The sequence below is a fragment of the Poecilia reticulata genome, linkage group LG21, assembly GCF_000633615.1.
Source record: "Poecilia reticulata strain Guanapo linkage group LG21, Guppy_female_1.0+MT, whole genome shotgun sequence".
NCBI classification, from domain to species: domain Eukaryota; kingdom Metazoa; phylum Chordata; class Actinopteri; order Cyprinodontiformes; family Poeciliidae; genus Poecilia; species Poecilia reticulata.
The window spans coordinates 4,322,429-4,338,003 of NC_024351.1; the positions used below are offsets into that span (position 1 = coordinate 4,322,429).

Genomic DNA, 15,575 nt, shown 5'->3' on the forward strand with positions numbered 1-15,575 from the left:
CCCTCCCTCCGTCTCTAACCGTCCCCCTCTTTGTGTCCAGTGGTGTGGGTAGGAACTGGCCCTGGGCTTCAGGCGGCAGCAGCATCCTGGCAGAGTACGGCACCCTCCATCTGGAGTTCATGCACCTCAGCAAACTCTCCGGAAACCCAGAGTTTGCTCAAAAGGTAACCGAAGCAAAACCATGGAAATCTGTTCAAAACAACCATTTTACTGAAACGTGACTTCTGTACCTGTAGGTAATGAACATCAGGAAAGTGCTGAACCGTTTGGACAARCCACAGGGACTTTATCCGAACTACCTGAACCCGAACAGCGGCCAGTGGGGCCAACGTAAGTAACTCTGTTATCCGTTTACATCAGAACCTTAACGGTGGCTGTAAGAAGCATGTGGTCACGATTTAAAGTTTCAATAAACGTGCCAGTAAAGTCAAACACAATTAATTTAAACTAAAAGGTATTTACCAATACAGCTGCCAAAACAGAACAGCTCCAGTGAATTAATTTAAGCATCTCTCTGGGGCTTTAAGGACATTAATTTGAYATTAATAAACTTTTATTGTTCTTGACACACATTTTAAAGCTCATCTTTAAACTCCTACGAGCAGAAAAATATGCAAAACTTACAGCTTCCCATATAGGAGAAAGGCTGTAGTTAACATATGAGACACTGTCTGAATTCATTATGTAAACCGACAATAGAAATCTGAATTTATTACATTATGAACGTCGCCCAGGTTTGAACTAATTCATGCAAATTGCTGCTGTTCTGCAGCGCTTTATGTCCGTCTTTCACTGTAATTGTACAGATTTAAATCAGGAGAGTTGATGTACATTTATTCTCCTGCTGTAATCATTAAACTGTCTGGATCAGACTGAGATTATTCATTATTGTTTATAAGTGATGCGCAATTGTAATATTAAATTATAATAATTTTGGACGTTAATTTTTTTGTCGCTAACAAGAATTAGCAGAAGCAGAGAGATTCCTGTAGAAATAAACATTTTTTAAAGAAAAATGTTTTCATTTTCTTCTTGGACTTTGACAAAATTTATAAATGGAMRAAAAAAATCATCGCTACATGTGCTGAAAAGCATGCTAATGTTTACTAGCACCAGATAAAGTCATGCTCCATTTCCTGAAGCTGCCGTTTGAACCTTGTTGGATGACTTCACGGGTTGGTTGCCCACTCTTCACCCGTCAAGTATTTTCATTCTCGGYCCGTTCAGATGCTTTTATGTTCCTGATAGGGTGTAATTTTAAACCCATTAGCCGACTCTTAAAACCACGGAGCTAAACAGGTAATGATGATGATGATGGAGACGTCGGACATGAAGGACGAGCGGAGAACAAAGAATAACGGAGAGCGAAGATAAAAGCTGGGATGTTTTATATATTCAGGAAACTTTCCKGTCRGTCATTTTTAGCCTGGATAAATAAACAATGCAGTTTTTAAATGATTACTTCTCTTATTAAGGGAAAGAGTTGATCTGTGGAGAAATTCGGACCCACTCCTGTTTGCAGAATTTGTTTTATTCAGCCATGATTGAAACATCTTAATTATGTTTTAGTCCAGACTTTGACTAGACACTGCAATATCTAATAATGTATTAAAATCAGGCTTCAAAATGTAATAAAACATAATTAAAACCACAGGTGGGCAGAAATTATGCAACTGCAACATATTTTTACTCAAGTAAGAATAAAAAGGTTTTTTTAAAAGTTTACATCATCACATCATTACATCATCAGATGGACCAACGTATAAAGTTATGTGGAAGTTTAGGTATTTTAAGAACCAAAATGATAATAATTAATATCAGTAACAAGAAATAAAATCAGGCAGAAGAAAATGTTTTCAAATCAGTTTATTTCAATGAAAAACTTGCAATCTGCAGGTGTGAGTCTGGTGGATTTGTGGTTAAAGCATGTTTGTTTTTATTCAGTGGGTAGAAAAGTGAGGAAATTTTATTCAAGTAAGAGTAAAAATACTTCAAAATAAAATGACTCAAGTAAAAGTCAAATGTAAAAATACTCCTAAAAGTAAATTTTTTCTAAAAAGTTTTTGTACTGGAATAAATATAACTGATTTCTACCCAACTCTGATTAAAACATTATTTAGCTGTTGACACCTGAAAGCAACTGAACTAAATCTACTGATCTACAAAACCTTAATAAAAATAATTATTAAAGAATTATTCAGAAACCGCAGCGGCTGCAGCCTCGCATCTGAAGAMAAAGTGGTGAAAAGATGCTTTCAAGTTGACCTCCTTAAACCCACTTTCTACTTTTTAGTGTTTTACATTTAACAGCCATAAAAAGTTCTGCATTYTTGATCCAATTTCACCTGTTATTCACATCACTTTGCTGTTAACTTTTACTGTCTTCTGTAAAACCAAAAAAAAAAAGAGAAACTTATGCTTTTCACCAAAAAAGAATGTGACATTAAAGTAAAAATCCCTTCTCCTGGTTTTATTATTCTGTTTTTATGCCCGCTGATATGCTCTCAGCTTTTATTGAAGCGCTGTCAGGTATAGTTTTACTGCGCAGCTTTTTATGAAAGGCCTGAAACTGTCTGAGTCGGATAAATATGGATCAATTCCTGCAGACGGCTCTGAAATGCTCAGTAAAACAACCATTTAAACACATGAGCGGTTATAATTGTTCATATTTACGTGACACAAAGCTGATTACGGTGTTTTCAGGCAAGTATTTTATTAAGTGACGCATAAAAGTAGAATTGCTGTTTAGATAGCATAAAGAGGAATGAATGCATAAAAGTTGTTTATCCAGGTTGATGGTATATGATGGCGGCTGGGTTTGCTTAATAAATTGTAAGCTATGAATTTTGTCAGGAGAGACGCTTATAAACTCTTATATTCCACCTTAAGGTTTGAGTCGTGTTGAGAAATGAATGGATTTAATCAGGTTTTTTAAGATTTAGCTCATGTTTCCAAACCACCCATGTCGGCCATCTTGTTTTATGAATGTGTTTTATTTGGATTTTGAATTCAGATCAACTCTATAGCAAAATAGGCTAAGATATTTACTTTTAATTATGAGAATAAAGTCAYAATAATGCAAGAATGATATACAAGAATAGTWGTAAGACACAGTTGTAATAATATGACAATAAATGTTAAAATKACTTGTAATTTCAGGACATTTTATTGGTAAAATTGAGTCTTTTTCTGCTAATATTAGGACTATATTCTCATAATTAAAGAAACGTTCTCATAACCTGGCATTAGTAATCTGTTCAACTCACAGAAGGGRTCATTGAAATTAAAGCAACTTTTTGAAAACAAAGTCATAATATTACCATAAAAACAATGTAATKTTTTTAGAAACTCTAAACTGGGAAAAATCTTGTGTTTTAAGTTAAATACTTTGAACCTTTTCATCAATATAAAGGAWTTATTTACTTTAAATAAGCTCCTGTTTCTTGCTGAATAGTTACTTTTAAGTTAGTTTTCTTATTTCAGGTGTACTTAGRTATTTATATTAGAAACTAAACCAAAACTACTGATTTTGTGTTTTTGCAGTGTACAAATGTTATTCTAGGTTTCTGTTCATTGCTGATTCTTTATTTTTAAATAAACCAAACCCTCATCATCATCATCCTCCTCTCTTTTCGCCTCAAGATGATCACAGCTGACATTTAATCTCTGCGCTTCACAACGTGGCCGGACTGCGTTAATGACGCATGCATATGGATGAGCCTTCGCCAACTATCAGCGGGACAAAAACTAGAAAACTACTCGATCAGCCTGCCACCAGAATAATGTAGCGGTGTTTGTGCAGCGGCCTCGCCGGAGTCGCGCGSCGCTGATTCATGTTCCTCCGCTAATCTTTGCTGCAGATCACGTGTCTGTGGGTGGCCTGGGCGACAGCTTCTATGAGTATCTGCTCAAGGCCTGGCTTATGTCCGACAAGACCGACGAGGAAGGGAAGAAGATGTACTACGATGCCCTGCAGGTGAGGCACACACACACATGCTRGGAGGGTCTTTATTGGATTAACTGCTCAAGTTAAATCAAGGGCAGGGACTTGAATAAAGCTTCAGAGGTTGGTCAGAAATACTAAATATGTCTTTACCCACAACTTTGGCTTCACTTTAAGATGCCAAACTTAATGGAAGGTGATTTTTCTGATCTCCTGCTTTAGTTATTATGCTTCCTTGAACARGTTATGTTAGCTSTCYKTGTGATGCAAAACATGTTTGTTATATTTTTAGCTCAAAATCATTGCWAGATAATCGAATTTCAGTTCGATTTTGAGCTGTTTTAGGACCTCCTGTCACTTTAAATCYAAATAAGCCACTGCTGGCCACGCCCCCACAAGTCGATGTTTACACTCGCACATGAAAGTGGCTGCAAACAAATGTGCTATTATACAACSGTACATCTTTTAAAAGCAGAAGTGGAGCCAACAAATGGTTTYTGCATGGTAWGTCAACAGCAAAACWCTTGTCTTTTCCAGCAGCCATTGTACATCTCATACAGTGGGSAACCAGCTGACCAAACTTGCTGGAGCTMTGCTTGGGTTGCTAGGTAACGGTTGGAACTCCGCTGAGGTTGCTAAGTAACGGGCTTCACTGCAGTTAGTAGATAGTTTRCAAYCTCTACTTCTTGCTTTTTTACTGCCATCTGACGAAAATTTAACTTTGCGTAGCCCAGTTGTTTYGCTCCAAACCAGTAGATGGACACGTCTAATTCGCTTTTTCTTTCTTTTTTCCACATGAGAGTTGGACCTGGCAAATGGAAACATAGATCCAATCAATTTTATTTGTATAGCACATTTCAGCAAGAAGGCAGTTAAAAGTGCTTCACATTATAAAAGCACAAAATAAGCCATAAAAACAAAATAGGATGTCAACTGGTGACTTAAGTCACCAGTTGACATCCTATTTTGTCAAGTGCCATTATAAAAATCAATAGATGTAAAATATGTTGGTCAGTGCTCCAGTGATGATAAGTCGAAAGCAATATAATGTRTATTAACATATTGAGGAATATGTGGTGTTCGAACTATTGAAATAGGCAGTTTTAAGCGGATGTTAGCTTAATTTTAGGATCTACTGTAGTAACGTTTCTTTTTGGTGCAAAAAAACAAAAACAAAAAATAGGAAAATCAACTAAAAACTATAGTGGTCAATGTTCTTTAGCTGAAATTAGAGAYGACATATCCCCAGAATGTGATCCAACCAAATGAAACTTTTAGAACCTGGTGGTATTACATAAACCTCACAGCGAGTGGACGTCTAATTTCCACTTGTTCCCTCTAAGCAGACAGCGTGGTGTTTGTTTACAGCTGGTGAAGTGTTGCCGTTTACTCCACAGGGTTTAAATCCCTCATGGAGCCTCTGAGTCATTATAGATGATGCTGGATAATGGCGGACAACAACAGCAAGGTCAGCTGTGGGTAATAAAAAGCAGTCATGCTGTGGTATTTACTTTCATCTGCAGACATTACWAAAGTCCGGTTATTTAAATAGCCTCACGAAGCGGCTCACACAGAGTCGAAGATGCTGAACAGATGATCTGCAGGAATGAAAAAAAATCCTCCTGAACCCAGAGGATTATTTATTTCCTCCATTGTAATAAATCATCAAGTTAAGTTGTGGTGACAAGGCGACGGGTCTCAGCTGGAGAAAGCTGCTGGATGTCCTTTTGTCTCACTGTGGTGTGTTCAAGAGCGAAAATATTGACAATAACTATAAATCTGGGAGAATTATTGTCTAGTGATCCAAAAAAGTAATCAATTTATGATAAATTGTCGAGCAATTGTTTTTTAGATTAAAATTAGTGTTTTAATAAGTCAGTTTAGACCAGTGGTCCCCAAACTTTTTCCTGTGAGGGCCACATAACTTTTCCCTTCTCTGGGGGGGGCCGGAGTCAGTTTGTAACAGAAGAAGTGTTGCACGTTTATCACCTGCGCTGCCGGAAATTGTTGACGGGGGGTTTGAAGGTTGAAACTGTTCAACGGGGGAGGGGGGGGGGGCGTTTCTCGATTGATTTTTACCCAGAAAGCACATGGGCATAAACCGTTAGTGAAACGGTCACTGGGACTGACTAGTATATATTTCATTGAGGGAAACCTGGAATGCAGCGTTCATAACAAACACGTGTTCATCTGCTCTACTGCCAGCAAACAACCGTACTGATTAAATAACATAAAAGTCAAACAGTTCCCTAAAAATCCAACAGATGGCATGCAAAACAAAACTCCCACAGTTTACAGAACACACTTCCTGCTAAAGAGCCCCCTGGTGGATGTAGAAAAATCCACATATAAACCGGAAAATACAATATATGAAAAAAAAATCTGAATGCTCTCTGGTATTGTTCAGGGGGCCGGACCAAATGTGGCGGCGGGCCAGGTCCGGCCCGCGGGCCGTAGCTTGGGGACCACTGGTTTAGACCTTATGTTGTAGTTTGGCCGCCATCCAGCAGAGGGCGCCGGTGGTCATTCTTATTCGGAGCCGTTGCTACAGAGAAACAAAATGGCGGAGCGGGAAAGAGAAACGGTATAAACAGTCCGCTGTGGGATGAAAAGTCTACTTTATTGTGTTCTGTTTTGAAATGTAGATGAAGTTTCACCTTAGTATTACTGTGTGGTGGAGCAGCGTCGACTTCTCAACCAAATATTACGGATGTGCTACGAAAGTGAGGGTTTGATGGAAATCAGGGCGGACAACTGAGAAGATTAACACGATGGGAAAAAACATGGCGCCAGTAAGCACATTTGATTTTAAGGGCTGATTTGAGTTGGTGCACTTTAAAGAGCGAAGTTTTAACATTCCTTCAAGAGCAAGAGACGATATTTCTGTTAATTACGTGTTTGACATTATTTTATTTTTCAATTCAGCAACATCAGAGGTTCCTGGTTTGTTATACTTTATATCTAAGTTAATGTGAGAAAAACACAATTTTCCGCCATTATCAGTTGTATTTAACACAACTGATGGAAAATAATGTTAGAATTTAATCATTTTAATTCAACATATTATGGAAAATTTAGCTCTTTGTGTTATGGAAAGATGATCAACCATTTTGATACTAGAAAAAAAAGTCTTATTTTTTTATTTTATTTTTTTTAAAAGGACGTTAATCAATTAAACGTTTACAGTTAATCAACTTTAGATAAACTAAATCGTTGGAAACTTGCATCCCTTTCATAAACATTCTTGGAGAAAGTTGCTGCTTATCAATTAATCATTAGTCGATAGATGAGATCAATTAACTTCAGATTAACTAAATAATTGATAAATTGCCTCCCTATCATAGAAACAACGTTGGATTCATGGTTTTTGATTCTGTTTCTTCCTTCCAGGCGATAGAAACCAACCTGATGAGGAAGTCGAGCAGCGGGCTGACCTACATAGCCGAGTGGAAGGGCGGGCTGCTGGAGCACAAGATGGGCCACCTGACGTGTTTCGCCGGCGGCATGATCGCTCTGGGCGCCGACGGGGCCCCCGGTGACAAGACGGGCCACCAGATGGAGCAGGCGGCGGAGATCGCTCGCACCTGCCACGAGTCGTACGCCAGGACAGGTAACTCCAAGACCAGCCTGTGAATCTCCTGGAAATTTAATATTTCATGATAATAACTTCAGAATGAACTCTAAATAGTAAAGATGTTATTTATGATTTAAAGCATGTTGTGCCTTTTTTTATATATATATATAAATTGATCATCAAATTCTCGCGGATTCAATTATTTTAAATTATTTTAAAATTCCTCCATCTGGGAATTTTTACTTTCATGAAACAAATCCATTGAAACGATTAATCAGATTAATTGTGACTAATCAATTATTAAAATAATCAACTGATTTAGTAATCGATTAATTGTTAACTGGAAATTTGTTTCCCTGCATCTTTAATGTACTTTTAATATTGTATAAAAATGATAAAGTGGTTAAATGAAAAAACTGAAGAATTTTTTGTTCAGATAATTGTTGGTCGCATTTCCAATGCCTATGCTATTATCATTAAAATTGTCTTTATTAGCATTAATTTCATTCTTTTATCATTGTTTTTGTTTTTTCTTTACTTTATTAAACATTGGAAAAGGATTATAATGATGATGATTATATTTTTAGATAAATATAATAAATATAAGTTTCTGGAGGATTATGACCATGAGCAAAATGAAAACCGTTTTATGATGGTGTTGTTCTCTGCACCCACATATAAACTAAATTATAAATGATAGGTTTTTACTGCAGCTTTCATATAAATCTAAAGTCTACTAACACTGGCTGTCAGGCGATATAAATCCTTGACATAAAGTAAATAAAAGCTGCGATCTGAGTCTTAAATTGTGTTGTTTCCTTTCTCCGAAGCGCTGAAGCTCGGTCCGGAGGCGTTCCGCTTCGACGGCGGCGTCGAGGCCATCGCGACCCGACAGAACGAGAAATATTTCATCCTGCGCCCGGAGGTCATCGAGACCTACATGTACATGTGGAGATTCACCCACGACCCCAAGTACAGAGAGTGGGGCTGGGAGGCTGTCCAGGTGAACAAACTTCATCTCACTCGTACATTAGTTGTAGTTTTATTTAAAGGAACAGTTTGAACTTTACATCATGTTTATCATGTTATTCCCTCATCAAACACACACCTCGAGTGTTGCTTCGATTCTTTATGCATATTTGAGGAATCCTTTCATTTAATCGCCATGGCAACCAAGTTTCCTCCCCTACTGAGCTCCTTCAGACTAGCCAGCAGCAATTAGCAAACACCTGGTGAAACTGCTGAGCTGGTTAAAGGAGCTGCTTCTCAGTGAAACGCTGGTAAAACGTTGTTAAAGGGTTAATGGAGGAGCCCTGTTGCAATAAACAATCAATTAATCAAATAATAAATTAAAACAAGCTGAATAATTTTCATTTGCATGATTTTTTTTTCTTTTCTCTCTTTCTGCCAAAAACTGGATAAGAGTTTAAACTGGCCCCTTTTTTTAGAGGACAGTTTTGTTTACAGAAACTTCATAATTAATTTTTTGTAAGTTGATTTATTTTGGATATTTAAAATGTCTTCCAGATCTGGTGTTAAATGGTCACCAGAATTCATTGTTTATTAATCTTTGAGAACGTGCTTTGTTATTGTATTACTTGAAAATGGTCTCAAAACAATAATATCGTTTATCGCAATTTGTTACCAAGACAGACTTAGAGGAGCAATGCTGAGACGACTTCCTGTAGGCGGAGTTTCAGGAAGAGCAGGAGCTTCTTAAAGAGACGGAGGCAAATTTTAAAATGTAGCATTTTTACAACTGAAATTAAAATAGTAACTTGATTGTGGTATAAAATGGTACTGCAACACATAATACTGCCCCTTTAAAATAAAACATGAACTCATTTAGCTCCCTTTCTACATGAAGGACATGAGCTGAAGACTCTGTCTGTTTGCGTCTCATCCAGGCCTTGGAGAAGCACTGCCGACTAGAAGGAGGCTACAGCGGCGTGCGGGACGTCTACGCCTCGTCTCCGAACCACGACGACGTGCAGCAGAGCTTCTACCTGGCCGAGACGCTAAAGTAAGTCCAAACCGAGCAGCGTTCCCTTCGGCCCCGCAGGCCTGAGCTGACACAAACTGAAGCTGCCTTTCTCTCCTGCTCAGCGTCAGACACAGGCTCACGGTTATTTCCTTCACACACACACACGCACACACACACACACACACACACACACACACATGCACACTCTCTAAGATACGTGTTCAACTCAAGACCTGGGGGCCAAATCTTGTGGCCCTCAGATGCTAAATTACATCAATCAGTTCCTCTAGTTTTTCACAATTGTGGAAATTAGCACACAATAAACAGATACTAGTATTTTTTGTTGTTTTTTGCTGGTCTATAGTTGTGATTTTATTGCAAATTTTCTTCAAAAATGGTTAAAAACATTCAACATGTGCTGAACGTTTAGTTCAGCACATTAATTAGTTCAGCACATTAATTAGTTCAGCACATTTAAGCAACAAGGCAGTTCAAACAGGTTTACATCATGAAATCATAAAAACATCACAACACATCATGTAGTCCAGTGTTTCCCAACCCTGGTCCTCGAGGCACACTGCCCTGCATGTTTTAGATATTTCTCTGCTTTAATATGCCTGATTCAGCTGATTGCAGTTTAGCAAACACTTGTCAATTGAAGTCACCTGTGCTAAAGCAAGGTAACACCTAAAACATGCAGGGCAGTGTGCCTCGAGGACCAGGGTTGGGAAACACTGATGTAGTCGATACATTTGGTTTAAGTGATGCTAACTCCCACCTACAGGGGGCAGTATTTCTTACTTTTACTCCACTGTTTCCTCAGCTTTACTTCATAATGATCAATGTAGCAGGTATCAAAATATCATTTTTAACCTATATTTCTAAATCTGCTCCACAAAATCAGTGCACAAGAAATTACAAAAATAAATGTGAAATCCTGGAAATATGTTAAATTATTTAATTTAGAGAAATACTCATTGAATGCAGGGACATTAATATTAGTATTTTAACAGTTTAATTTGTTTTATCACCACAAACAGCCCTTTGAAAACATTTGTAATCTTAATGAAGCTAAAATTTAAAATGAGTTTGACTCCCCTGCTTCCTGCTTTAACGTAATTTAATGGCTCTAACATTTCATTAAAATCCTAAATTTGGAAAAATACAATTGAAATCAAACAAATTCATAGATAAAAACATAAATTTTCTTAGTCTGAAGTTAAATCAGACTAAACTTTTCTTGTTTTCAGTTGGTTAAAATCACCAACATTATTTCTATTTGCTAAATGCCTGAAAATATATAAATATTTTTGTTTTTTGTGAAATTAGTGTTTTGCTCTCAGAGCAGTCGAGTGTATTAAATTAAACATTTTTAGTTTATCTGTCCCTGCTGCATGATATATAATACTGTCACAAAACAGTATTAATAGGCGTAATAAATATCATAACAATGAATTTAAACTCTTTTTGGTTCTGATCGAAGCTCCAGAGACACAAATCTAAAATCTGCAGAAACTTCCAGGAATAATGACGAAACAAAAGCTTTTAATTTAGCTTCAGTAATTACAGAAATGTCAGCCAGACAATGTCTGTTACATAAATCTAAAAAAAATAATTAAAAAAGGCTCCAAATAGTTTAGACGGAAACTGTGAAAAACACCAAATGTCTCAAGTCTCCCTGCCAGCCGCAGCGTCACGTTTAGCTCGAATCCTTTCCACTTGTTTGAGTTTTTACTGATCATGTTTGCAGGTTTTGTGTTTGGACACATTTCTGCATAATTTCACACAGAAAATCCAACATTTAATTTGTTATGTTGGGGAGGAAAAATGATGGATTCCCTGAGGTTTTATGATGCAACACAAGGTCACTTCAACAGCATGGTGTTTAGCGGATGCTAATGCTAAATGCTAAGTTTTAATGTTTTTTTCTGTAACAGGTCAACTGGATATTTGACCATCAGCAGGATCAAATCTGCTGTGACACGGTTCACGTTTCATGCGCTAAACGATTTCAAAGCTAGCTAAAGCGCTAACTGACTTAGCGGATGTTAGCCCAGCAGTGAAAATGATCTGAAAAGGTTTAAATTTGTGTTTTCCTGCAGGTATCTGTACCTGCTGTTCTCTGACGACGACCACCTGCCGTTCGAACACTGGGTGTTCAACACCGAGGCTCACCCTCTGCCCGTCATCAGGAAGGACAAGACAGACACGCCCAACGAAGTGGAGTAGCCTCCCAGTGACCTCTGACCCTGTATATCTGAGCCTCCTGCTGGCGACAGGTTCCTCCTTGTCGGATTTTGATTTTTTTTTTTTTCTTATAAACTGGATCTGTTCTGGTTTTATCTGATTTGTTTTTGTTTTACTTTGAATCTTTTTGCAATCACTGATCTCCGGTTGGGCCGGATCCGGAGCAGCTTTTTTAAACCGGAATCATGAGAACTTCCTGCTTGGATGGGAAACGGCAGAGATAATCGGCTGCTCTTCGTCCGGTCGCGTTTTTTATCAGGATGTTTGTCTTGTTTTTTCTCTGTGAGGGTGAAACCAGGCGGCTCTGTGAATTAAAGACGTTTGGGCGCAAAAACCCCTCAGCTCCGACTGACGGGGGCGACGAAGTGACACGGCGAGCGCAAAGACTCCCGCCTCACTTCCTGTTTCCTTTTGGCTGCTTGAGGATCCGTTTGGTTGGAGAAACACTGGGATTTCCTTTTTTAATGTTTTCATCTATCTAAATCATGCCTCGTTCATATCTGCCAGTAAATTCAGCTGGTTTTCTTTGACCAGCTGTTTGCTCACATTTCCATCAGTTTGACCAGGACAGGGATTTAAAAACTGATATTTCTTCCTAACTTGATTGTTTTTGCCTTTTTTTCCTGTGAAAATTGGTTTGATTTTAGGTTTAATGACCTCAGACTTGAATACTTTTTTAAACCGGTGAACTAAAATTACTTTTTGATGGATTTTGGAGCAGTTTAAATTGTCAGGGAGCTTTATTTTATTTTTTATTTTATTTTTTTTATTTTCGGATGCATGAAATATCGGAATTGGCCCGATATTAATAACCGATGTGACGGAGATGATGCAGAGGATTCTGGGATATCGGTTGTTCTTTCATTGTCAGAAATGTGGGAAAATATCCATTCTATTGATATCGGATATCAATATCGGCCCAAATTTTGAAATCGGTGCCTCCACTGAGACCCTGCACATTTACGCTGCTGTTCCAGAGTTCACATCCACTCATCTGAATGAACTTTAAGTGATCGTTTTAGTTCCTTAAGACTCATTTAAAGTGTCGAGAAATTTTCACAATAAATGATAAAACGACCAGCCCACTGGGAATTATCCCAGCAAACCCGATTAGCCTGTTTGTTTTGATCAAAATCTGGTATCGGATGTAAACAAACAGCCACTCGGGCTTCGCTGGTCTTTGTACATGTCTGACCCTGTGATTAAAGGAGGTTTTTAATCTTTCTGCTCTGCAGAGCGGAGATTTAAATGTAGCTAAAGTTGGTATTGATGAGTGGATGTAACCTTCCTCTCTTCTTCTTCTGTTCTCCGCCAGGCAGGCTGCAGGATCTTCTCTCCTCTGTGAGGAAATGCAGGAACTCAACTTTGCTCTCTAAGCTCCACCTTCAGTCACATTGAAGCCATACTGACGTAGCGCAGCTTTTACCATTTACGTTGTCGTTTACATCMCGTTTAATTTATCTGTTTTTTTCCCCCGGAMCCGCAGAGACGGAGCCAGATTTCATCCAGTTTAGTCTTTAATCTAGTGCCTTCGCTGGTAAAAACAGGAGTTTTAGCTCACATGAACACAAAGAAGGGATTTTTTAGCAAAGACTCTCAGCTTTAAGTATGTTCCCATCCTTCAGATGAAGATTTAACCAAAAGGCAACACGAATAAAAGGATTACCACTCCTTTCTGAGGAAAATCCATCTGAAGTAGGAGATCAGATGCTTTATTCCCTCTTCAGAGTGAAAAGTCTTGATTTCCTGGGCTGCAGTGACACCTAGTGGTGGCAGATTGCTGCTGCGCTGCCTGAATCTTGGTCCAAATGACTGCAGACTGTGAAATTAGCTGTATTATAAAGTAATTACCAATCACAATGTGCAAGGCTCGCAGATCTTTCTCTCGTCTTGCCAGATGATGATGTTGGAGGCGGCGGATCAAATTCATCAGCCGAGTTTTAGAGCAGACAGACGGCGAGTCGCGTCGACGCCGGAGATTATTTATCTGAGGTTTTAAAAACATCTGTCTGACCTTTTCATTTTGGCCAAAACACAGAAAAAAAGTTTAAAAACGCAGGCAGGTTTTTCCTGGACGCTTAGGAAAAAGGATTTATTGATTTTTATTTCCTGAAGAAATACCAAAAACAGTCAAATTAAACTGAAATCAATGAATCAATCTCATTGTCTTTAGAGCACATATGAGATTTCTTCACTTTAAGTTGCTGAAACCAACTAGAATCGATTTRACCTTTTAATTCTGACCAAAACATTTTCACTRAAAAGTGAAAAAAGCAGAGAAGTGTTGCTGGAGAACTTATTTTTTTAATGATTTTTGAGGTTTACATAGGAAGAATGTAGATTTTATTCTGTGAAAACGTAAAATAAAAACAGTAAAATTCAACTGAAAACAAATCAATACATTTTTTCCTCATCGGTTTTATAGCATGTATGAGATTTTATCATTTTAAATTACTGAAACCAATTAGATTCAATCTGATCGTTAAATTTTTACCAAAACACACAAATGCAGACAGTTTTTGCTGGAAAACCTGAAAAAATATTTTTTTAGGATGACAGAGGAAGATTTTTGATTTTATCCTCTGAAAAAGTTGAGAAAACAGTAAAATTCACCTGAAAAAACATTTCTCAATGTTTTTAATGGGATTATTTCACTTTATTTTTCTGAAACTGATTAAATTAAATTCCTGTTTTGGTTGAATAGAAAAATAAAACATCAGTTTAAAGTCATTTTTCATTTCGGTGTCAAAAATTAGAATTTTTTTAAATGTATTTTTCCAAAGTTTGGGGATTAAATCTCAATAAAAAGCTTTTATTTCCTCCAACAGGGAAATAAGTTAATGAATTTATCTCAAATTAAATATTTTCCTTCTGTTTGCCTTTTTTAATCATTTTTCTCTGGATAGTTTTTCTGTCTTTTGTCTGAAACTAACAGCTGATTGTGATCATTTATTTCTGGTCGATCATAGGAGATGCAGGTGCTGGGAGCCGACTGCAGGGGGCGCTGTGGGTTAATCAGTAAACAAAACAGCTGCTTTACAATCTGCCATAAAGACGACAAAACAAAGGATCAGATGGAGCCGAATGAATGTACCATCAAATGTGAAATTATTTTTCTTTATTTCATTATTTGTCTTAAAAAGCACAAAACGCTGCAGAACGAATTTTACCGAGAGGTGGAAACGAAACACAGGAAACTAGAAACCAGAGGAAGAAAGAAATCTAAAACTTGAACCGTTTCAGGAAGAAACGTTTTGCTCATGTTGGTTTTAGTTTCTGCTGAATTATTGGATGTAATTCAACTCGGAATCAGTGGATTTTTATTTGTGTATTAATCAGTTACTTTCATAAAGTAGAATTTTCTCTTTTTTTTTACAGCTTTAACATGAAGAATTTGCATTATATACAAAATTTTCTCATAAAAATCAAGTCAAAATGTTTAGTTTAGATTTTTTTAACTGCTTTCTCAGTTCATTTGTGGTGAAATTAAGGATTTAAAAAGATGAGATGCTGCTTCGTAGGTTTGAATTTATCTTTTAAATCAGAAGTTGTATTTTTTTTTTTATTTGCAGGAAATGAGATTCTGTTTTAGTTAATGTGCTTTAGAYTCTATAAAGGGCTGAGATGCAGCTTTTAAAAATGTTTTTATTTTTGTCTCCCGCAGCTTTAATCTGGCCGAATCTTCACCTTCAGATTTAAATAATTTCCGTAAACCAGTTTTTATTTTTGTCTGATGGTTTTGTGTTTCTGTCGCCCAAACAGCCGAAGTTTCAGAGCTTCAAATGTGTGAAAACAGCCTCAGAAATGTAGAAAAACTCGCTGAAAAT

At 37.4% G+C, this 15,575-nt stretch overlaps 1 protein-coding gene across 1 annotated transcript in view; it reads left to right on the forward strand.

Annotated features, from left to right (window-relative positions):
- man1a1 (mannosidase, alpha, class 1A, member 1) overlaps positions 1 to 13,868 on the forward strand; it is a 125,270-nt gene extending 111,402 nt beyond the window's left edge. The window contains exons 6-12 of the mRNA XM_008397245.2: positions 41 to 164; positions 237 to 330; positions 3,861 to 3,976; positions 7,334 to 7,553; positions 8,348 to 8,520; positions 9,425 to 9,540; positions 11,604 to 13,868. Coding sequence (XP_008395467.1) covers positions 41 to 164; positions 237 to 330; positions 3,861 to 3,976; positions 7,334 to 7,553; positions 8,348 to 8,520; positions 9,425 to 9,540; positions 11,604 to 11,730 — 970 coding nt within the window. The 3' untranslated portion in view covers positions 11,731 to 13,868. The remainder of the gene's footprint in view (positions 1 to 40; positions 165 to 236; positions 331 to 3,860; positions 3,977 to 7,333; positions 7,554 to 8,347; positions 8,521 to 9,424; positions 9,541 to 11,603) is intronic.
- Positions 13,869 to 15,575: the final 1,707 nt, after the last annotated feature.